This window comes from Fulmarus glacialis, unplaced genomic scaffold (genome assembly GCF_000690835.1).
Source record: "Fulmarus glacialis isolate BGI_N327 unplaced genomic scaffold, ASM69083v1 scaffold6229, whole genome shotgun sequence".
NCBI lineage: Eukaryota > Metazoa > Chordata > Aves > Procellariiformes > Procellariidae > Fulmarus > Fulmarus glacialis.
The window spans coordinates 19,846-42,587 of record NW_009235322.1 but is presented as its reverse complement, the minus strand read 5'-3'; the positions used below and the strand labels follow the sequence as shown (position 1 = coordinate 42,587).

At 39.6% G+C, this 22,742-nt stretch overlaps 1 protein-coding gene across 1 annotated transcript in view; it reads left to right on the top strand.

Annotated features, from left to right (window-relative positions):
* The window catches only part of WDR49 (WD repeat domain 49), a gene marked incomplete at its 3' end in the record, with an annotated part of 31,309 nt that extends 9,727 nt beyond the window's left edge, over window positions 1-21,582 (top strand). Inside the window, 9 exon segments of the mRNA XM_009585990.1 lie at window positions 2,612-2,707; window positions 2,709-2,779; window positions 3,200-3,204; window positions 5,883-5,991; window positions 10,908-11,005; window positions 12,628-12,768; window positions 17,395-17,533; window positions 18,242-18,249; window positions 21,484-21,582. Coding sequence (XP_009584285.1) covers window positions 2,612-2,707; window positions 2,709-2,779; window positions 3,200-3,204; window positions 5,883-5,991; window positions 10,908-11,005; window positions 12,628-12,768; window positions 17,395-17,533; window positions 18,242-18,249; window positions 21,484-21,582 — 766 coding nt within the window.
* Between the last annotated feature and the right edge of the window lie 1,160 nt (window positions 21,583-22,742).

Below are 22,742 nucleotides of genomic sequence, written 5' to 3'. Positions count from 1 at the left end.
CACCGGACTGGTGTTGCGGGGGAAGCCTTACCAGTTCTAATACTTCACAAGTCTTGCAGATACGTAAATATATCCTGAACTTCTGGGTTTTGTAAAAGAATAACAGCTAAAATTTATCATGCTTTCCAATTCTGTCTCCACTGGCAGGGAGCACCTCTCAGATCCGTGTCACCAGATCCTTTCCATCATCCAGACGGCAAATGAAGTCAATGAAGGGAGCCAGACCTCTGCCCACCTGCTGGCACACCGTGACGTAGCACGACCTCCCACTTCGGCAGTAAATCACGACGACTATCCACCTGCTTTGCTTCTCTCCTATAATAGTTTCATCCTGACAATTAATTAGGAGAATGCCTGCCTAAAATCAAGATATATGAAATTAACTGCTGCTTTCTGTTATGTTGCTGTGAAAGGCAATGAGATATGCCTCGTTCTTGACGGTGAGTGATGGCCACTGCTCACCTCTTCTTACCCTTTGCTGCTTACCAGTGATATGGTTATATTATTCCTGATTATTTTTTTTCCGGGATGGAAGTAATGCTGTCATGTTTTTCTTTTCTCATCTCTTTTCTCCCTCTTCTAGCAGACAGGGAAAACAATTGCCTTTTCCAGTTTTCCTGCTACCGCGCTTTTTTCCATGATTCCTCAATGAGAATTGTTAAGATTTTGAGGTTCACTGCTCAGATTTTGAAAACATCCGATTATGACCTGACCTATTTCAGGGAGAGCTCTTACCCTTCTGTCATTGGTATTAGCCACCTGCTTGACATCTTTAATAAGACTAATTAAATAATCCATCGAACACTTTGGCCTTCTTGGCATTGCCAAAATCTTACTCTCTCTAATGAACCAACATTTTTCCCTGGTTTTCCTCTTATTACTCTTATCTTTGACTCTGGCAAGTCGCTTCTCACTGTAGTGTGCCTTGGAATTATTTTTGAATTATTTTTAATTTTTTTTTTTTAATTTTTGTCCGTTCATGCTTGTGTGACTGTTCTGTTCAGTGCTCTTGTTTCTGCTAGTTGCTCATAAAGCATTATATATATATATATATATATATGCATGTATGTTTAAAACCTTCTGGAATTAGTGATCTGTGGTGAGTCATGATAGTTCACATGATCTGTTTTTCCCTTTAACTTTTCCAGCGTATTGTTGAGAAAGTGCATAGTTTCTTAATATATGAGATAGTCTCTTTTCTCCCCCCTCCTTTCCTTTCTGAGCAACCTCTACCCTCTCAGTGTCCTTCAGTAATCGTCAGAGAGCTTAGAATGTGTAAGAAAATACCAAATCTCATGTTAAAAGGAATTTTGCTTATAATCAGAGTTTAGTTTTTGCACTGCTTGAGATGTTTTGAAGGGCAGAAGCAGTCTCTGTAATGTGGTAAGTATGAAGTATATTGCTTCTCAAATTAAGTAATTAAATAAGACCTTCTAAAGGGCAGCTTCACACTGCCTCGTTTCAATGACTTTTTTTACAAGTATACAAGAAAATATTTTTGATGGTTTTGAGCAGTTATTGGTAGAATAGATTATATTATATTTATGGCCTTAAGTGTTAAGATCAAACATTAGTTTATGATATAAAGTTTCTCCAGTTTAGTTGTATGCATTGGCTGCAAGAACCAAGATATTGCCTTAGGTTTGGATTGCATTAGGAAGAAATACAGGGTCTTGTCTTTTAAAAGTTCAGAGAAAGAGTGAGAAACGTTTGTGAAAAGAATTTGGAAGGTTTTATGGATTTACTTCCAGGAAAAACTCCTGAGTTATTTTTGCAATGGACAGCGCGGTGTGTTTTACTCGTGAGATGAAAATAACCCTGAGCGAGTACGAAGCATCTTTACACAAGCAGTGGCTCTGTCATGAGCTGCCTTGTAGAAGACTCACTAGGATGCCTCTTAAGTATCAAGTGCCTGACACAGTTTTATTTTATAAAAATAGGGCTATAACTGTGAAAGTACAATTAGAAATGACCCTTTCTGATGCATCGCAATATGATTTCTTGACTTTGGATTGAAGTCAGGTGATCAGACATGACTCCGATGTAAGTTTACAGCAAATGGTAGTAGGAGTCTGTCATCTTTCAGCAAGTTCATGTTCACTGACCACAACACAGAAAAGACACAATCGTGGTGGATTTTAAATGAACTTTCTCCTAACTTTTAAATCTGATCTTACCGATGAATTCTAAATGCAGCTGCTGTCTTCTCGGTCTCCCTGAACTTCACTTTCCAGGGGCTGGTGATTCTTTACTCAAGGTGTCGGTCATCTGAGAGAAGCAAACCTAACCACCAAGGAGCTTCTGTTAGACGTGTTTCCCAGACTGCGAGTGGCGTGTGGCTGTATTTCTGTGATGCTCTGCTTCACCCCTGCTGACGACTCCCAAGGAGCGACTCAGCTGTCTTCCCGGGAGCTTTAATAGCGTGGGATCAGAAATCTTTTTAATGAATTGAAAAGGGGGGAAAGAAATGTAAATCAATGCCAACTGCTCTGTGACTTGCATTTCAGATTTTAGTGTTTTGTAAGTTCAGAGCACGTATGAATGACATTATTGTAACAAAGACGTATATAGCAAGACTTTATATTTCATCACAGCTTCTGCTTTCCCCTAGGTAATTAGCTCAAACACAGGATCTACTGTTATCTTCTCGCTGACTGACAGTGGGCAGAAAATCAAACCGTTTACTGGTTGTCATGGGGATGCTGTGTTTTAGCACTGTGGCACTGGATGCGAGTGAGACAAGGCTTTTAACCGGGAGCACAAGTGGAACCATAAAGGTGTAGGAAAGATCGTCCTTCTCCTTTAGCCTCTCAAGGTATTGGCTTCTCTCGCAGTTTTACCCAAATACAAAATGTCAAAACAACAGTGTATTGTTTTCCGCTGCCTTGCTAAGAAAGATGTTGAAGCCATAACGCTGTTAGGAAAATGGAGTTTGATTTCATTGCTCGTTTAAAACCCTATACACATAAACCATGACATATAATCCTTGCTTCAAGGACTGTGCAACATATGGCAGAAATCCTGCTTTTCTTACTCAATTATTCCCCGTCAGCTAAATGAGAGAGGCTGCATCAGAAACCACACAAGGATCTGAGCTCAGTGGTTGTTGCTGCCCTTTAGTGCAGCTTTCTAGCAGTCCTTATAACATGCCATGCCCTACGTAGTATAAGACTCTTGAAAACCAAAGCAGGACATTTAGTTGGAGTACTCATCAGTTAGAGAGATGTGTCATCCACTGGTTAATACATTTGTCACTGCCAGATCAAGATTTTGAAATGGGAGCTATGCTGGTAAAGGTCGTAACCTGCTAGTTTCTACACTGGCAGTGTGTATTCAGATATTGGTGTGTTAAAAAGCGGTAACAATTAAACAGGTTTGTAATGTTCTCAAACATTTGGCCATGTTGCAAACCACCACGTGAAGGAAGCTTTAGTCTTGGACCTTGCCATATATGCTCCAGGTGAAAATACCAGCTTCACAAAGAACTGGCCAGTATATAGCACTGTTAATTTTTAACCTGAACACACACTAAACTCTGACTTACTGACCAAACTGAGTTCTTCAGAGGGGGCCAGCTCTGACACAGCCAATTTCATTTACTAGCTCTATAATAAAACACATCATATATAAAAGCAGATGCTAGCAGAAAATCTATATGCAGAGAGTTCACAGTGCTGCAGAGCAAAGGGTGGTAGTGGAAAGCGTGCTAGCTTAATAAAAGTAATGCACAAGTTCAGCAGCTGAGCTGGCCAAGGAATCAGTCTTGTGGTTCCCAGCGTGGTGCTTGCTCGCTAGACCGTGCTGTTGCTTAACTTTTCTGGCGATGCTTTAGAAAGTCATTAGATTTGGTTCCAAAAACATTGTATATCTGGCTTATCCAGGGGACTGGACAAAAGGACTGACTTAAGTCTACACAAACTCACTGAAAGTTGGGTGTATGCCGTGTAGCTGTAGGAAACAGGGCAGTCAAAATTGAATGTACCGGTTCAAAGTATTTCTGGTATCTGGGGGTACCTCACAGGCAGAAACTTCTCTATATAATGGCAAATTCTTTTAAATGTTTTTTTCTTGCTGCCTTGATCTCAGTCTTGTAACAAAGATCAAGCTAATGCCCTTCTATCTCTCCCCATTATCCGGAATGCTGATGCCGAGGTTAATGTGAATTACACTCTTGGCTTTGTCTAATAAGAAGTGCTCTCAGAGGAAGGTTACTTCAGAGAAGTGGGAAGCCCTAATAAATAGTAATAATAATATGCATTTCCTGGAAAAGAGGCTTGTCTTAAAGGGACATTAGGACTTGTCTAAATACAAAAGTTCTGTCTTGGAACTTTAGGTCTATTAGGTCTTCTATGTATTATACCTGTATTCCATTGTGACTTTTAAAAAGTAGCATTACAAAACCATAGCCCTATTTTAAATAGTTATAATAAGAAAAAAGCAGCTGCAACGGTGGTGCTCTTAAAAGAACAAACTAGGGGAAGTCCAAATTTTAATAAGAGTTTTAAATTAGTGTCTTGGAGCTGAGGTCAAGTGTTTCCAGTAGGGATGATATAGCAAGGGAATTCCTTATTTCAGTTTTTCTGTCTTGTAAATAAAACTTGAAGATGAAGCCTCCCTGAATCTCACTTACATAAAACAAATGCAACACCTTTGAAATAGATTCCTGCTATGAAATATGCATAGCTGGAATGCTAATAGGTGAAATGCATTCCAGCTTTAATGGCGAATACATCTTATCTGAAATTACTGTCAATATAAATTATGGCTGCATGAATTATATTACATTTAAAATGAGACGTACTACCAATATTTCCCAAAATTGCATCTTTTGAAAAGCTATTTTAATCTGTAGAAGCCAGACTGTAAATTAATGAATATCAGCCTAGGAAAAGCACATATTGGTGCGTGGCAACGTACAGACCCTATTTTATTGGGTTTTAGCATGGTGTTGGGCTAGTGCAGGGAAAACTCAGTTATACGTGAAAAAAAAAAAAAAAATCATTGCATAGAATGTGAGCGTGTTCGAGCACAGATGAGCATTGATCTAGGAGGGGGCATATCACTGACCTGAATTTTCCCTTAGTCCTTAGCCTACCCAATGGCGACAGGTAGGTATCTCTAAAGCCCTATGAGCAGTGATGGAGAAAACAGGGAGGCGTTAGGTTGGAGGGGTGTCTACAGCCCTCTGGAAGGGGATAGAGGCCCCAGGGACCTATCAATGCCGCTGCTTAGGTAGCAGAGTACTAATTACTATACCATTGGTTAGTATTCTAACTCGTAAGCCAAGCTGACAGTACCCTGCAATCCCAGACAGTGCGCATAGCCAGAGCAATCTATGTAACACATGCTGAATCTCATACGTCCCAGAACATTAGTTTTATTGCACACGAAATAGATGCTTCTGCCTGAGAGCGGTAAGTCTGTCCTATTCTGGAGATGTCAGAATTGCTGAATACGCATAGGATTACCTGAAAGAGAGAGGAGTTTCCTTCAAAGCATTGAATTGTGCAAACAGAAGCATGGGGATTTGGATAAAATTTACATCTTCTATCATATCGTTGGTTCATATCTGGCCTCACAGTTCTCTTACTGTCTGACTTCATGACCTGCAACATGAAATTTAATTTTTGTCTGTTTCCTCTGCCCATAAAATGGGGGATACTATCTGTGCTCCTTTCTTCTGTGTCTTGACGGAAGAAAATCCATAATGGGAGGTATGTGACTTAGTCATAGTAGTATGTGACTTAGTAATTCCTGTCACCTATTTTTTTTGCCTGTATCGTATTTGTTTTTGCTGTATTCCTTCAGTGCTTTATTGACTCTGAAATTACTAAAGCATTTTTCTGCTTTGCCTATACTAAGTGGTTTTTTTTCTTAATTAGAAGTTTGATTTCACTGTCATCATAAACTTAGTGTTGGAAAGAACAGAGCAGTTGACATCTCCCAGATCCTGATACTGAAGAGGATGATAACGGTTACATGTTGGGACAGGTACCATACATGTTACAAGAAAAAGCAGGAAAAGATATATTGTTGAAATGTATCATTTGCTTCAGTTTTTTTAAGATAAAAATCTATCAAAGTCTAATTTTCTCAAAGCTTACTAACTCACTGGCTGGTTGGCAACTCAGTGCAGGAAGAAGATTTAGGTCTGGCTGCACGTCACTGAATATTGCTTTAAAAGTTGCAGCACAGCTGAAGAAATGCCGTCCCATAACTCTTGCAAACTAAGGCACCAGTTCTGCACAACAAATCCTGTTTCAAGCCATGGGTCTGTCCATATTCAGGCTATTGTAAGATTGGTGCGTACAGCATAGGATTGCCGCAATATTGGCTTCCCAAGGCTTTGTTCTCTTTGCTTTATAGTAGAGAAGAAAGTGCACCTTAAAATGGTTCAAGGTCATCGAAGAACTGAAATTATAAAAAGCACTTTTCTGCTAAATTTTTATACCATTATTATGAAAAATATTGAGACATAATTTGCAAACATTTCAATTGTAAACTTAGAATTTCAAAGAATACAGATGTTGCTTTATCTGAAGAGATGACTTACGCAGCAGTTGTTCACTTTGAGATGAGGAATGGAGGGATAAATTGCTTTTGTCTCCTTTGAAACTTTCAAGACAAATATCTTTATGTGCCTTTTAGAATATAAATTCAGCAAGGAAAATACCCAGTTATGGCCAAAAGCATGCTCGATATAATGTATCGGCAATGCGCTGGAAATGGGGAAAAATGCCTTTTAGTACCAGGGGTGCATGCTACCTCTCTCTATATTTTGTGTTGTGTATTTATAGTACTTGCAGCTTCTATGTAATACCTCCCAGCTGCAAGGTGGGAACATACTGTTGCTGTTCACACATGCCTGCAAAATAATCATGGCTCATAAGTAGCTAAAACTCCCTCTGAACCTCTGAATCTGTGCTGCTTGCAATGAACCGAGAATAATATTCATTATTACATTGTTTTCAATTGAGACCTGGGTCTAAACTTCACCTCACCCAAATTCAATCATCTAAATGCTTGTCTTGATTTTTTTTTTCTTTTTTTTTTTTTTTGTCTCCAATCAGCATAGGCCGACTATGTTCTTACGTGGGTGGGATGAACTGCTCTCTGAAGAGCCATTGACCATAGTAGGAGACTGGGGAACTGGTTTAGATACAGTCAAAATACAGGTGACTAACAACAAGATGAAATGCATCCCTATTAGCTGTCAGGACGCTTTCTGGAACCATTCGAGTACTGAGATTCTGCCTGAGCTTTCTGGAGCCAGTCAGTCCCCCCGGGCTTCACGGTGCGCTAAAAGGCCAACGTCCTGGTGGCTTCTGCTTGAGAACAACTCATCTGTGTTCTCGGACGGGCACTCAAGGCTCTAACCAGAGTGACGGAGTTTGTTTTATTTTCTACACTGTCCTTTCAATGAGTTGTTGCTTTTTCCAATTGTAGATATGGCTTTGATTCTTTTAAATAAAGTTAAGTTTTATTTGGCATGGTGAGTAGGAAGTCAATGTTAATCTACAGACAATAAAACGTTGCTGTACTATGGAAAATATTGTTGCAGACGGACTGAATTCTGTTTGTAATCTGCACATTAGAAAGGACTGAAAGGCCTCTATTTTGGTGAAGATCAGTCTATTTTTCTTCCTACCAGGCTATTGAGCCTATCATTTTTCAGCTGGGATCACTGGACTGATTTGCCTTTTTTCCTTCCTAAAAACAAATGCTAAAATTAAAGAAAAGATTATTGTTGCTGATTATTTCTATCTCCTGTTTTTATTGGTAAAAGTCATCTTAAATTACCATAGGTAAAGACAGCTATCTGTTTTCCCTGATTGTAACTTTGCCATGTCCACGTGTATCCTATATAATCCTGCTATTGCAGTCCCTTGGGGAGATACAGATTTTACCGTCTGGTTCAATTTGTTTCTTTCCAATCAACAGATAAACAGAAATGGCAAGGATTGTATCAGTGCAGTGCTTAACTGAAATTTCCTTGGCTTTCATACAATTCCGTGCAAGTGCTGACATCTTCTTAAGCTCTGTTCGTTGGAAAAGCATCGACACCACTTCTTCGGGTGGTAAGACCTATGGACCCATGTTGTAGATCTGAATATCGTTTGAGGTTAGGATGTCATTGCACTTTGTAGGTAACGTTATGAGATACTCATATGGTTTTGTATATATTTGGGTCACTGTAGCTACAATATAAATAATATCACTGATGTGTCTGCTGATGATCTCATATATCCCGTAAGGCTGGTACTGCTGCAGGCTGGGGCAGTGTTCAGCGCGGGTGGGGAAACAGTATTTGTGGCAGTTACTGTTTTATCCTTTGATTTGTCAGCAGACAGCGTTTTTATGGCAACTCAGTTCAAAATTCGGTTCAACCTATTAGAAATAATAATCATGTTTAAGACAATACTGATAAAACACTTCTCTGTAGTAGTAAGGCGTGACTAGATTAATTTCTTTGTGACTGGTTTATTTGTGCATCTTTTATGAGGGTAATTACAGCCTTCCACCTGAACAGCGTGAAGCAATTTTCTGCTCAAGCTGAAGAAGGGAAAGGGGGGTCGATATCAGTATCATACCCTCCGTACTGCATTTTACTGCCACGTACTCTCGTTACAGATAGCAGAATGTTTATTGCCTCGTAGATCAGCCAGAACGTGCCCTCGTTATCACACGAGGCTGGCTCTATCCCCGCGCGGGAGGACCCAGGCGCTGGCTGGTGGCCAAGCTGTATGACTTACCAGACGTGACCAAATCGGATCATTTCGAGAGTCAAGGACAAATGTATGTTTATATTGAGCTTGTGTACCGTGGACAAGTTTTTTTTCAAAGATAAGTATTTTTTTTTTCCCCCCAGAGGTGTGTAGGGACTGAAAGGATAGTTGGGTTCGTATCATTGTACAGGCATCAAAATAACATTTTTTGTGCAGTAAATATTGCTTGAAAGTACAATGTACACACAAAGAATTTAAAAAAAGATTTCAAATGCAGTGCTATATGTAATCTTTACTCCTCATTGATTTCATTTTGAATCAGTATGTTTTTAGCTCTTTAAATAACTCACTGGCTTAGTTGGCACGTGTTCCTTAGCAGCTCATTGTAGCAGAGATAGCAGGTAAAACATTTCAGCCTTTAATTTAGATGCTTTTTGATACTGAAGATTGCAAGTTCAATTTTTGCTAATAGAACTGGCAATTACACAGGCACTGAGGGAAGACACGAGCCAAAGCTTGTGCCAGGAACTGAAAGCCCTTGAGAATGTACCTTATTACTGGCCTAATAGGGGCAGTGAGAAATGCCTCACTCCTCCCCGTTTCTCCCATCCTCCCGTCTCAAAGACTGAAGGAATCAATCCGGGCAGGAAACTAGTTCAAAGTCTACAGGCAGTCAGCACTGGGCATTTCTGAGATGTTCCCAACCGTGAACCTTGTAATGCAAGAGCTTCGCGTTCACGCCACAACTCTGCATCGCCCTTAGGTGATACACTGCTCTTCTTCCCAGATGAGAACCTGACATGAAACCTCTTCCCTTCCAAGGCGGGGGTGATATACAGTGATATACAGAACAGCAAAAGCCTTAAGCCCCATTTCTCACTTTCTTAGGAGACCTTTACCAGTATTTTAATAGTCTGATCTTTATAAAAAGCACTTTTTTTTCCTTTTGTTTTTTTTTTTGCCCCCCAGTGACCAGCGTTCCACCCATATAGGAATGCAAGTTCTGTCACCCTTTTTAAGGTGAACTTTCATACAGCACATGTATGTATTAGGTTTGGTAAGATTTTTTTTTTTTTCCCCCTGTAAGTTTGGCTCAAGATTGGCTGATTCATTTAAAGTTAGTGTTGTTTAGTCCGGGGAGCTATGTTGGAAGAGTTGTTTGGAATAGCAGTATGGAAAATGTCTACCTTAAATGTCTGCACTTCAATCCTTCAAAGCCTCTGCAATCCAAATCAGGAGAAAAAGCAACTTAGCCAAGTGATTTTGTTGAGAACTGGAGGTGACATGCTATATTTTCCTGTACATACAATATCCCGGGTGCTACTAAATTACTGATAATTGAGTGTTGACTTGGTGGGGGGGGATTATTTACGACTTTATCCTGTCAGAGTGACAAAAGGCAGCCTTGAGGTGGTGCTCACTCTGTTCACCTCCACACTTTCCATATATTCTCAAGGCTATTGCTTGTGGCTACTGTCACAGACCTACCTCAGCATTTTCATACCATTACCTTCAGCAAGGAGCATTCCCTTAATTTCTGCCTTGTTTAGTTCTAGACTATAAATAAGTCTAACTGCTCATGAAACTGAGTCTTGCAGAGCCCTACCCTGGAGGCTACTCAAAACCTGACAATTTCATTGTAAGTCTAACTGCTCATGAAACTGAGTCTTCCAGAGCCCTACCCTGAAGGCTACTCAAAACCTGACAATTTCATTTGTTTGACAGTCTTTACAGACTAACATCTAATATATAATAATCATTATGCCAGTTGGAAATCTGTAATTATGGCCCACACTAAACTGTAGCACAGTAGACGAGAAATAATGTCGAGTACTCCACTGAAGGAAGTGTACTGAGAGAATCTGTCAAGCCATTTTCTCTATATGATTCCTATTCTGGCTCCTTCTCCCCAACTCCCCAGTCAGTATGGTGGGAAAATAAATAGAGATATTTATGCCCATTTCTAGGAATGCAGTTGTCTCAACACACACAGCACCCAGGAGGGCTGTAAGAAATAAATTAGTGATTTACTGCGTGTATATGCCAGCTAGGATGCATATCTGTTTGACTGCTTCTAAGGAGCTAAATATTTTAGATGAGGAGGGCTTGCAACACTGTGAATGTCGCTGATATGTCAAAGGAACAATAAGCTTATTGAGCTTTTAGGGGTCTATTCTTCAGCCCGCTGCTGATGCCGGTATCCTGGGTAAGCTGGTGTAGAGTTATTGCCAACGCTGCTGGGGAGCTGGTTGTTGCAGCCCTGGGGCTCCCTGGAAAAGGTGATGATCCTGCAATCCCACAGACCCTCTCCAGAAGTCATAAACCCAATATTTAGGTGATCTAAATTCTCCATCTCTGCTGATCTAAAAGGAGCAAGAACAATCGATGTTAGCTAAGGATCTGGCCCTGTAATTAGGCAACGCTTTTTCTGTTTAGACAGCTGCTCGTGTGTAGACAACTCATTGATGTAGTGGCTGGGATGTGCAAATGAGGTAGAGACTGTGTTTTGTGCTCATTAAAGAAGGCACTAGGAATCTCATATGGCCACCATCTGCCGCCTTGTTTGTTGAGTTTGATCATTAGTCAATGAATGGTCCTACTGAAATTCAGTGATTAATCTCCGGGATATGATTCTCTTTATCATGATGAAGGATGGCAGAATTTAGCTCATTATAATAAAATTGTACAATTGTGCAAGTTCTCTTCAAAAGAGATTGGGATTCATAAAGCAGTTAAATACAAAAATGAGAAAATTAGCTGTGAGTTTTTGTAATGCTTATTTACAAACACAAGCTCCTTGATAAAAGCTGGGAATATCTCTTGTAGATACGCAGTGACTAAAACAGCAACGTGGTTGTGCTTAAAGAAGGACTTCTAGAAGGCACACAACGTCTGCAGGCGATTTTAATGACACACCGATTTCAGCAAGCTATTATGAGGCTTTTCTTCCTAGATGTTAGAAGGGATATTTCATTGACAGGTGTTTTAAAGTATTTTCTGTACACTGGCTTGGCTCAATTTGTCTATAATGAATTAAATGAGTTTTAGGGAAAAGGAGGGTTATTAATGGCCCTGATTTATTAAGTATGTAAGAGTCTTTAATTTTCTCTTACTAAAAAAAAAACCCAGTTCAGAGACCTTGGAGTTTTTAATTGCATGTTGGAATAGTTTTTCAAACAACAAAACATTAAGTCTTGTTATGGATCCATTTCACTTTTTATGCGAAATGGTTTGATCATAACTGATACTGACAGGGAATTTAAATAGTCTAAATCCAGCCTGGCCACAAACGTAGAATCATAATATGTACAGATTTATAGCCCATGAAATTGCTCTAAAGTCAGTGAGGTTGCATAGGACATACGTCACAGCACATTTTGGTTTTGTACTGGTGTCTTCAGCTGTTTTCTATCTTGAGAATGTAAAATATATTCTCTGTTGGTTTTACTGGGCATTCTTTGAATCTGCATCACGTCTACAAAAAGATTTGAAAAGCTGCGGATTTATTTACTATGTTTGAAGAAATCTGTTCATAGGGCTATTGATTTTTTTTTTTTTTCTCCTGCATCTATATGCAGTTTCACCAGTTACTTTCACTCCTATAAAGAAAACTGTTTACACAGAGATTTACTTTGTATTACAGTATTCATGAATAGAAAATAAAGCTTAAATTTCTGAAAGAGCATTTTTTGTGCTGTAACTCTTTTGCATTTTGCATTGCTCAGGGAAATGAATGCTTCTAGCAACCAACTTGCAATACGTATTTCATGTGGATGAAATTTATTTGCAGATTTGTCCCATTCAATATTTAAAAAGTGACTGGAACGATGAGTTCGTGCACAGCAGAGGCTGCTTCAATGCAGAATTGTTCAGCCTGCCTATTTGGCCACACGTGTGTTAGGAGGAGCGTGGAAGAAGCCGTGTTTCCTGCGGAAGCTTTGCAGTACCCTGGGGAGGCAGCTGATGGCAGGGCGTGATGCTCCTGCTGGAGTTGGATCCATGATCATGGCTTCTGATACAGTGAGTCAGCATCTCCTAACAGGTCAGGAGGTATGGCAGGAAAGTATGGCATCTATAGGTAGAGCGGAAGGAAATCAGTCCACTGTATCTTTTTTGTTCTCTAATTCGAGAGGACAAGTGCAAAGGGATTGGGTTTTACTTGTGGCTTTTTTTGTTGTTGTTTGTTTTGTTTTTAGCAAAGGGAAAAATGGAGCAAAGCTTCAAACGTCAGGTCTAAGCTATCGAGTGAAGTCCACGGGAGCCCTTTTACTGACTCTCACGTTCAACCAGGCAGCTAAAGAAAAACTATTTCCCCCTCCCACCCACCACAACAAGAGACTAGCAGAAGGGGACTTTTCCATATCGACCCTCCAGGGCCAGGACCACAGGCAGTGAGCAATGGTTCTCGGGAAGCTTTCAGGCTCCTCCTGCCTGTATTCAGATAGCCGGGTGTTTTCTGTTCCGACCAGGACTGCTGTCTGCGTCCCCCTCGGAAGGTTCCCAGCCCACTCCTTCTGTTCAGCTGCACCAGCTCTTTCTGTGGAAGGCTGGAATATCTTAGGAACAACTTTTCCCTCTTTAGACAGTACTTGGGTAGACATATGAAATACAAATAAAAAGTAGCTGTGGTACGGTAGTTATTCTGGCTTTTAAAAACAGCACTTTTAAGAACTGCCATGGTAGAAAGAAGTACTATAGCTCTACGGATGTCTCAAGGGAGAGATGTGCTTGCTTTCTTTCTCTCTTTTTTTTTTTTCTTTCGGGAAAAGGATGACAAATGATATATTTATACATAGGAGAGTGCCTATTTGAAGACTACAAGAAATCATTCAAGCTTCAAGCAACTCTCTGCTCCATACTTTCAGGAAGCAAATCAGCAAATTGAAAATCTTGCCTTTCACAGGAAGGGTGTTACCAAAAAGAAATACAAGAAAAAAGGCTGATGAGGATGAAGACACAAAGAAAAGCAACTCCTTTTCTTGAAGAGGAATCTCCTAATTTTGTTACGGAGGATAAATAGTAATTTTACTTGTAAGTAACTTATAACAAGTGGATTTATGCAGCGGTACGCTTTAACCTATTATGTCAAAATTGGACAAAAAGCCAAAAAATATAGGACACTTCAGACCCAATTTTCTGGAAAATGTTGGAAGACTTCAAGATTTTATGTTAAAATAAAACATTGAAATTGTCTCCAATTTGAACCATTTCTTTGTTAACGTAACAGAAATTATATTTTAAGTAAATTCATGTGCTTGTATCAAGTTTTTCATGCTTTGCTTTCCCCATCCTCCAGTTAGGAACATGGATTCATGCGATGTGCAAAGAGCAAATGGAATTTTCCGGCATCGCCTAGATGTCAGGTGCTGAGTGCATCTTGCCTATGTGCTAGAAAGTGTCTCCTTGAAATGTAAGGGGATGGTGTAGTGTCATGCCTGTTTGCTTATATAGTGTACATGGCTTTATGATTACATTTATACACTCTATTTTCTCAAAAATGATGGGTGGCTTGTTAGATGCTATTACGAAAGATAATATTTAGTCCTGCTGACAATACGTATTAATCTTTATTGCTTTGGTATGCTTTTAAGCATTTCATTCTTCAATAGCCTTCTGTAGCATGGACTATACAAAATACAAGCAGAGTAAAACGCAATTGTACTAAAATACGTCCTTGCATTAAATTTTCTGAACATAAAATCTTGAAACGTTTACAGGATGAAAATACTTTTTAGATAGCATTCACAAATTTAATCTTAGCAATACCGTCTGAATCATCAAAATGAATTAAAATTGAAGGTAATTTTGTTATATGTGGGGTTATTTCTATATGGGATAAAGTATTTGTTAAAGACTGAACAGCAGATAAAAAGAACACCGAGTGAAAAACATTTTTAATATACTTTAAATCTAGACTCTAATTTCAGAGCTGTCCTGGTTTTGGCTCGGATAGGGTTAAATTTCTTGCTAGTGCTGTGTTTTGGATTTAGTACGAGGAGAATGTTGATAACACACTGATGTTTTCAGTCGTTGCTAAGTGCCCTCCTAGTCCAAGGACAGCTCCCATGCCTACTGACTGAGCTAGGTACACAAAGTGGGAGGGAACATCATCAGGACAGCCAGCCCAGCTGGCCAATGGGGTATTCCATACCATGTGACGTCATGCTCAGTATATGAATGGTAGGCGTGATCCAGGAAGTACCGATCGCTACCTGGTTATCGGTCAGCGCGGGTGGTGAGCAATTGCATTGTGCATCACTTATTTTGTATAGTTTATCATTATTATTCTCCCTTTTCTGTTTTATTAAACTGTCTTTATCTCAACTCACGAGTTTTTCTCACTCTTACCCTCTCCTCTCCCCGTCCCACGGCGGGGGGGGCGGGGAGTGAGTGAGCGGCTGCGTGGTATTTGGCTGCCTGCCGGGTTAAACCACGACAAGAGCATTCCCCCTAGATTTCACTCTATGAAGCAGTTAGAAACCAGACCTGAACTGGACCCAACACCGTCGTTTTTAATATTCTGATAACAAAATAGCAAACTGCTAAATAAGTGCCATTTTGTGGGTCTGCATTCTTCCGAGGCATTGCCATTTTTTGCCTCTTCCCAACCGTGTAACCAACAGGGAGAGGTGCCAGCCCCTTCTTCCACCTCCCAGCCCAACGGGTGCCTGGGGAGACCTCTTTAGGGAGGGGACGGCAGAGGGGGTTTTGTCTGAGTTTTAGAAGTGCCTAAAGATAAATAGATCAAGTTGTTCCACTTTTGGTACATTTTTACAAGCACATGAAAAAGAAACTGGCTTTTGCGTGTTCTTGTAGATATTTTACTAGAAAGTGGCCTTATGAGGGATTCTCTCTTTTGTTAGAGCCAGATTCCTCAGAAATAGTGCTTTTAGTAAAAATTGCTTTGGGATCACACCAACATGTCCTAGTTTCCAATTCTGCAGTGATGTGAGGCATTTCTGAGACTATGTTCTTTTTTGGAGACGTTTATGGTAATGTATAAACCTCTAGATCAGTTAATTTTTACATAATTCAAACTTCATTAAAAAAAGATGATTAGGAGCTCACTTTAGCAAGTGAGCCAGTGAATTTCTGGCTCACTTGCTGAACATCTAGCTTGTATTTGCACGACGAGTGGGTTGTTTCACATGTGATTTGCAAATAGCTATCTCCCTGATCTGAAGCCCTCCAAAATTGTGAAGAAACCTCCTCTTGGATTTAAAGGGCTTTTGATCTGACCATAAATTACTAGAACTAGTTCTGTTGCTTATGCTCGCTGAGACAGAAGTGCACAGAATTGCAAACACATTTGTATGTCCCATCCCTTCATCCTATTGTGGAAACAGCGGCTATTCCTGAAAAGGGGGGCCATCTCAGGGTGAGCAGAGAGTACATGTTACTCTCTGGATTTTCTGTTTATACTTTAGCCAAAAAGTGTTTCATTTTTCTGGGAAAAATTCACGGAAGAAAGAAACTTTCAAATGCTAAAACAACATGAAGCAGTGAAGTGGTCAACTGCTATTTTGACATAGTTTCCCTAGTTACACGTATGTATAAGCACATTCTGAGAATATTCTGGGGTTGGTTTTTAATTTGTCTTTTCAGAATGGATAAAACAAAAGAATAAGAACCTTCCCACTGAAGGACAGCTATAGTTTCAAACCTCTTTCTTCAGCCATGTTATAAAAGGTATCTATCTAAAAGCAGAGCGCTACTTAAGTGTTCTTGTGGCTGCTTAAAGCTTGCTACATAGCTGGCAGGCAATAAAACTTTTATTCTGTGTTCTTCCCTAAAGGTCTGCTTCATGTCATATTTATATACATATATACATATATAACTATATAAATATCTTAAAATAAATATATAAAATGTACGTATATAAAAAAATATCCCCCCCCCAAATGCTTTTCAAACACGGATGAATCTCAGTTCTATAGCTAAGAAAAAGATGGAAGCTCACAGCGTGTGTAACATCTAAATGTCGACATTGGCAAGCAAACGGTGGATAGCTGCTCCCCAGATCAATAGGTACAGATTCCTCCTGTGAGCCTGACCTTGAGGGAGATGCTTGCATTCAGTTTGCTGTGCTTGGGGAGCCCGTGAGTGATGTGACTTGCAGCCAGGTACAGATTTATTACAGCTGTGCCACAGACATTTTTGCTTTTGATATGGGCCCAACTGGCTCTCCTAGTATCACTGTTTCAAATGACATCTTAATATTTCAGCAACAAATGAAACATAGCACGTGCATTTTTCTTGGTACAGACTTGTTTTCACAAAACGAAGTAGTAATTAGCACTATTAGTTATCCTCAAGAGGCTGGCCCAATTTCTCAGCACTTACTGTACCAGCTGTGTTCATCTCATTTAGGAAGGATCCCATCTAGAGCAGGCAGAGTTTGGGCTTTCTAACTGAAGTGGAAGCTGGTTTTAGGAAAGAAAGATAACTTTTTCCCCCGATAAAAGATAGTAAAGAATTAACTGTGTCTTAAGGAGCAAAAAATAATCATGTTTTTATCCTACACATCTGTTTAGAGGTCCTGAACATTTTTTGCCTGTAACTATATTGTCTGCCTGGTAGAGTAATATTATGAAGATTAGATGGGAAAAGTTAACTCATCATAGAAGCACAATTGCATTTGGTTTTTCAGTAAACCTGGATTTTTAAGGTGTGCTTAAGTCATTGAATATTGGAGCCCTTAAAGAGATTGATGGCACGAATGAGCCTGACTTTGTTCTTCTGCCTGAGAAATACTTTAGGGAAAAGACAGAGGAGTGGAGCTCTGAAAATCTGAGTCTTCCTAGCCTGTTGGAAAATAAGTAGACCTTCATTATTTTCTCATTATTCCAGCTCTCAGCACAGAAAGGCAAAAAATAAAGGTCACTAGATTTTACCATCTGTGCTAAAATGAGATGAAGGTAATAGAAAACTCCAAGATTTATTGCTTAGCAGCTGATTTGAGGCTTCAAGTAAGTAGTAAGACATATAATCCTATCTCAACAACTTCTTACTTTGTAAGGGCATGTTCCATAACCCACTGAATTTGACTGGAAAAACCAGAACTTCTTTCATCAGGCACTGGCTCAGGCTTTACAGGTTAATTGAAAAAATGAGTCTAAAATAATAACTTCTGAATTTGTTTGACAGAAGAAAAAGGATTTTAATTTGTGAACAGATTTTTAAAAAATACATCCAAGAGTATGAGAAGGAAATAATATTTGGATATTGTACCAGATGACTTCTGCCCAGGTATGATGTTTAATGAGATGAGAGACTTCCCGCAGTCCATTTGGAAAACATAAGCTTCATTCAACTGTCAAACAACTGAAGATGGGAGAATGAAAGCTGGGCAAGAGGCTGCTTCAGCTAACTTAAGAAATAATTTTCTCCTTGGTGTAGTTACAGTCAAAACCCAGCAGCATCAGACAACTCCTCATTTCCAATGCTGAATGTGTAAGTGCCTGGCGATGGCTTAATTGGCCATTAAAATAAATTTTTGATGAAACGGAACAAAGTTGGAAATGTTTTGAAAGTCAACATAGTACTAAAAAGAAGGCTGGAAAAACCCAATTGCTTCTGTACTCTGTCTTTACCAAGCACCTTCAGACACAATGTTCTGCTTCAGGTGTTCCTACTAAACAAACAAAGTCCCAATAAAATGCCAGCAGTATCAGCCTCCTTAAAACAGGTATTTGCTATCTAGGTGTCGACTTGGTTCAGAGACACCTTTCACTGTTCAAGCCAAGCTGGCTCTTGGCAAAGTTTGTATAACTGCTTAATTTGATTCATTAAAGAAGCTGACTTGTGCATTCATTAGTGTCTTTGCATTCTTGATGAGCTTTTCTGACGGCTTTGCAATTGGCTTTGCAGTTTCTCCCCATCCTTTAGAAAACCTCGTCTCAAAACATAATAGCTACCAATCTGACTATGGGATGAAGGATACGTGACACTTATAACCATGCACGCTACAGCATTCAATTGATCGTAGTTTGTAGATAGGAGTATCAGCTATTCGAAGGTCAGTATTTGGTGCTCTTCTGTGAGACACTATCAGCTTTCGGTGAGATGGATAGCAAAGGTCAATAGCTAAGCTTGGGGAAAGAAATGAGGTGAAAGAACCAAATTGTGTTAGACACTTTGCAGCTGACTCAGCAAGGCCAAATGTGCAATCTTTAAATTAAATACTTTGAAGCTGAATTAATTGTCTTATGAGTTTCAGGTTTTTTAATCAGGTGCCTGTTTTCATCTGACCAAGGGATGTTATTTCTCAGTAAGGATTTCACGAGCGTTGTCTCTCACTCCCTGTCTCTCCCCACCTCTCTCTGCTTTTCCTGTGAAAGGCAAGGTCTAAAATACTGTGCTTTTAATATAAACAATTCCAGCATTTCAGAACTTTCCCACTATTTGAGCTTTAACTATCCAAAGCTCATCCTCGTCAAGCAAAAGAATAAGTCTTGCACTTCCCGCATCCCTGTGAGTTGCTCAAAATGAGCGATAAATGAGAGATAATGCCATAAAAATAGCGTGGGCAGTGCAATTTTAAAAGCAAAACTTGAATGAAGTGTAATTGCTATGTGTGAATACCACCATTATCAAACTACATAGGCACAGCTGTTAGTAAATCTGTATTTTATTTCTAAGTGGACTTGGCTTCTCAGTGACCACTGTACAGAGGGAACAGCTGGATTGTTAAAACAAATCTCTGTCACGTCGGTCCAATTTGTGCCACTGAGTATTTTTAATGTATTGTGGGCACAGTTATACCTCAAGCACACTGATTATTAAGAATTTTTCCTGTAATGGCTGTGCTGTAGGCATAGGCACTGTGAACGGATTTGTTGTTTGAGGCTTTGAACCATCCCTCATTAAAACCAAGAGCAGCACTCTACTGCCTTTTGGATCAGGGTATCGGTAAATTGGTATCAGATTCTTTTTGCAGCTAACTTTAACAATTCCTAGTCAAAACTGTTCACATATAAGTGTGTGTTTAAATTGCTTTCTTATATCTGAAATACCAATTAAGTATTAAACCCTGGTAATGTATTAATCAGCTTTTTTTTTTTTTTTTGAGCTTAATGTATCTTTTAATTAATTGAAGCCAGAAATGCAGCTTACATCTTTAAAATTCTAATCCTTTAAGTCACTGCAAGTTTCATCCTAAGCTTACGGAAATCAATAGATAAACTCCTGTAGCTTTCCCGAGAGCTAAGTACCTGTAATTATAGCTGTAAGGTAAGATTGCACAGTTTGGACAAAAACTTGTCTTGAATTTTTTGCTTCTTGGTTTCCTGCACAAAGGGTATCGTTTCCTGCCCAAGCAGTAATGAGCAGGGCTCAGTGAGTATTGTGTACCTTTGATTTTGGTTTTTTTTTTAATGCTATCTACAGTGTTAACAATCACTTGGGAATAAAATTCTGTCTGTGCCTCCTGGATTCATAGCTTGTTAAACGCAAGTGAACTTTCAGCTTAAATGGTTGCAGCAATTTTGATCTCTGCAGCTCATCCATGTTCTGATGAGCTAATGCTCATCATCTTGTTAACAATATACGAGCATATGAAATTCTTAACAAGTTAATTCCTCAGGCCTCTTTCCCAAAGAAAGTAGTACAGACTTCCAGCCTACACTGCTCAAATGAGATACTATCAGGTGTCATAGTAACAGCTCACTGAATATCATTTAATTCTTATTCATGAACTAGTCTGACTTTAGTGGGAGAGATATACGCACATGAGAAGAAAGAATCTTGTCCTTAATCTGGGACTGGAGGAATCCCTGAAGATCAGCCTGCTGTGTACATGTAAATAAATGGTTGCAGGGTAAACCTGCTCAGTCATGCAGACGTTCAGCGAACAGTTTAAATGCTCTTGTTTCAATAGAAAATAATTTGATTTTTTTTTTGAGTCCTTAATGTCAGGATAGAAGTTATAATAAATTAAAAGAATGGAGATTTGGAGAAGGAAAAAAAAGAGGGAAAAAAAAAAAAGCCAGTCTAGTCTCCCTGAGCCGAGCAGGGGATTTACTTTTTCACAGAACCTCTGTGAAGAAGTAAAAAGCAAAGTTCTACTCGACACTGGAAGGGTTTTGGTACGGGCAGCACGTACAGGGAGGGGGGCCTCTCCCTTTGGTTGATTCAGGATCTCCAGCTAGTTTTAATACAGTGATTTAAGTGGGGAAGAAATAAAATATAGTAAGCAGTTGCAAAAGCACCAGTGAAGGCACATTCCCAGGGATTTCTCCCTTGGGATTGACTGGGTTTGACTTCAGTGCCCAACAAGGTGCTGGCTCTGGCTGAGGACTTCCCAGGAATGGGGGCATCTCCAAAGAAGGGCTGTCCTCCCCTGCTCTTTTACTGGCACCAAAGTTACCCTGCCGTACCTCTCCAAGGGAAAGGCTTTTTCTCCTCCATCCAGTCCATCTGTTCTCCTGTTTTGCAGGATTTAAGTCCTCTGACATCTTCACTCTTCCATCAGGTTTGTTAGACCTGGCCAATAAACTCAAAGAGTGCAAGGGAGAGATGGATACAGCGCAGTCCTCAGGGCTGCACAAGCCTTGGTTCCCTAACTGGGAGAAAAATTACCAAAAAGCTAAACTTGTCAGCAGAACTGGAAGCAGAAAATTCAGTGTTGTTCTCTGTGAAGTATAGTGCTTGAGGTATGCCTCTTCTATTTTTTTCCTCTTCCAGCAGCCTGATTTTCGCAGTGTACCTCACCAAACGTCTAACTGATTTTGATGTGGAATTCATTCCTGTTTTGTAGCCTTGAAAGTTGTATTTGATGAGAAGAGCCCATTCCCACAAGAAATTCATGATCATGAACAAAAAGCAAGGCAACTCTGTGAGCGAGTGTGCAGTGAAGGCAAGATAAAAAGAAATAAGAAGCAAGCAAAGCTGGAAGAAAAATAAACCTCCTCTTACAAATGAAGGTGTGTATAATGAACACCATCTACAGAGTGAAACTGCCTTTGCTACATGCTATTAGTTTTTACAATGCACTCCGTTTTTTCTTAGGGGCAACACTTTCAGCCATTACTTGGGATCTTGTCCTTACACAGCTCTTAGGTCTTAACTAGGATCCCATTTCTCTAGCTTGTCCTGTGTTTTTCATCAAAGTAGCTGAAATCAATGAGGTTATTTTTATGCTTTTTTTGTCTGTTTTGAATCGTTTTTCTGACTGAAGTCCAGCTGAAGTTTCTAGGCATTCGGATGTTCTTGGAGTGCTTTAAAACTGAGACTAATCAAATCCAGATCTGATTTACACCAAATAGTTTGGGTCCAGTCAAGTTATTTGTCAGTTAATTACCTTCTCCCAAATTTAAGGTTTTCTCTGAGTTTCATGTTCTAACCCTAAAAAGAGGAATGCAAGTGAGAGGCCAGAGAATAATCTGATGTTTGCAGCAAGTATGTGCGTCCCCAAGGTCTGATACTCATTAATTCAGATTAAGTAAGTACTGACCCCGAACTTGATCTCACACTTCTACCAGACATCCCTTTGTATCTGTGAAGCCATATGCAAATGACAATTAGCAGCTGAGCTGGATGCTTGATTGGATTAGGTGGTGCCAAAACATTAATCATGACAATCATGGCTCTTTTTCCCTTGGACTTAAAAATGAAAAAAATATTTCGTGTTTCTTTGGATATGAAAAAACCCCCCAATATTCTGACGTTGTTTTACTCTAATCTCCTTTTCGAATCTGAAGGGCAAGAAACCTCTATAGACAACCTAATTTCCTACATTTTCTAGCTTAACACCTGTTCTGGATAAATTTGGGGAAAGTAATTGACTATTCAATTGCTTGCCTAAACTGACGGAAATGTTTTAAGAGGTACTTTTTCTAAAAACTCAAGCCCTAATTCATTCTCCACCGGGAGTTTTGCTATTCATTAAGGAGCAAGGTCAGATTATAGGAAGAAAACAACGAGCTGGTTTCCAAACTCAGATGCAGCATCTGCTCAGGAAATACTGCTCTGTGCAGTATATGGTTGAGTGTTTGTCTTATAATTTCTATTGGAAAA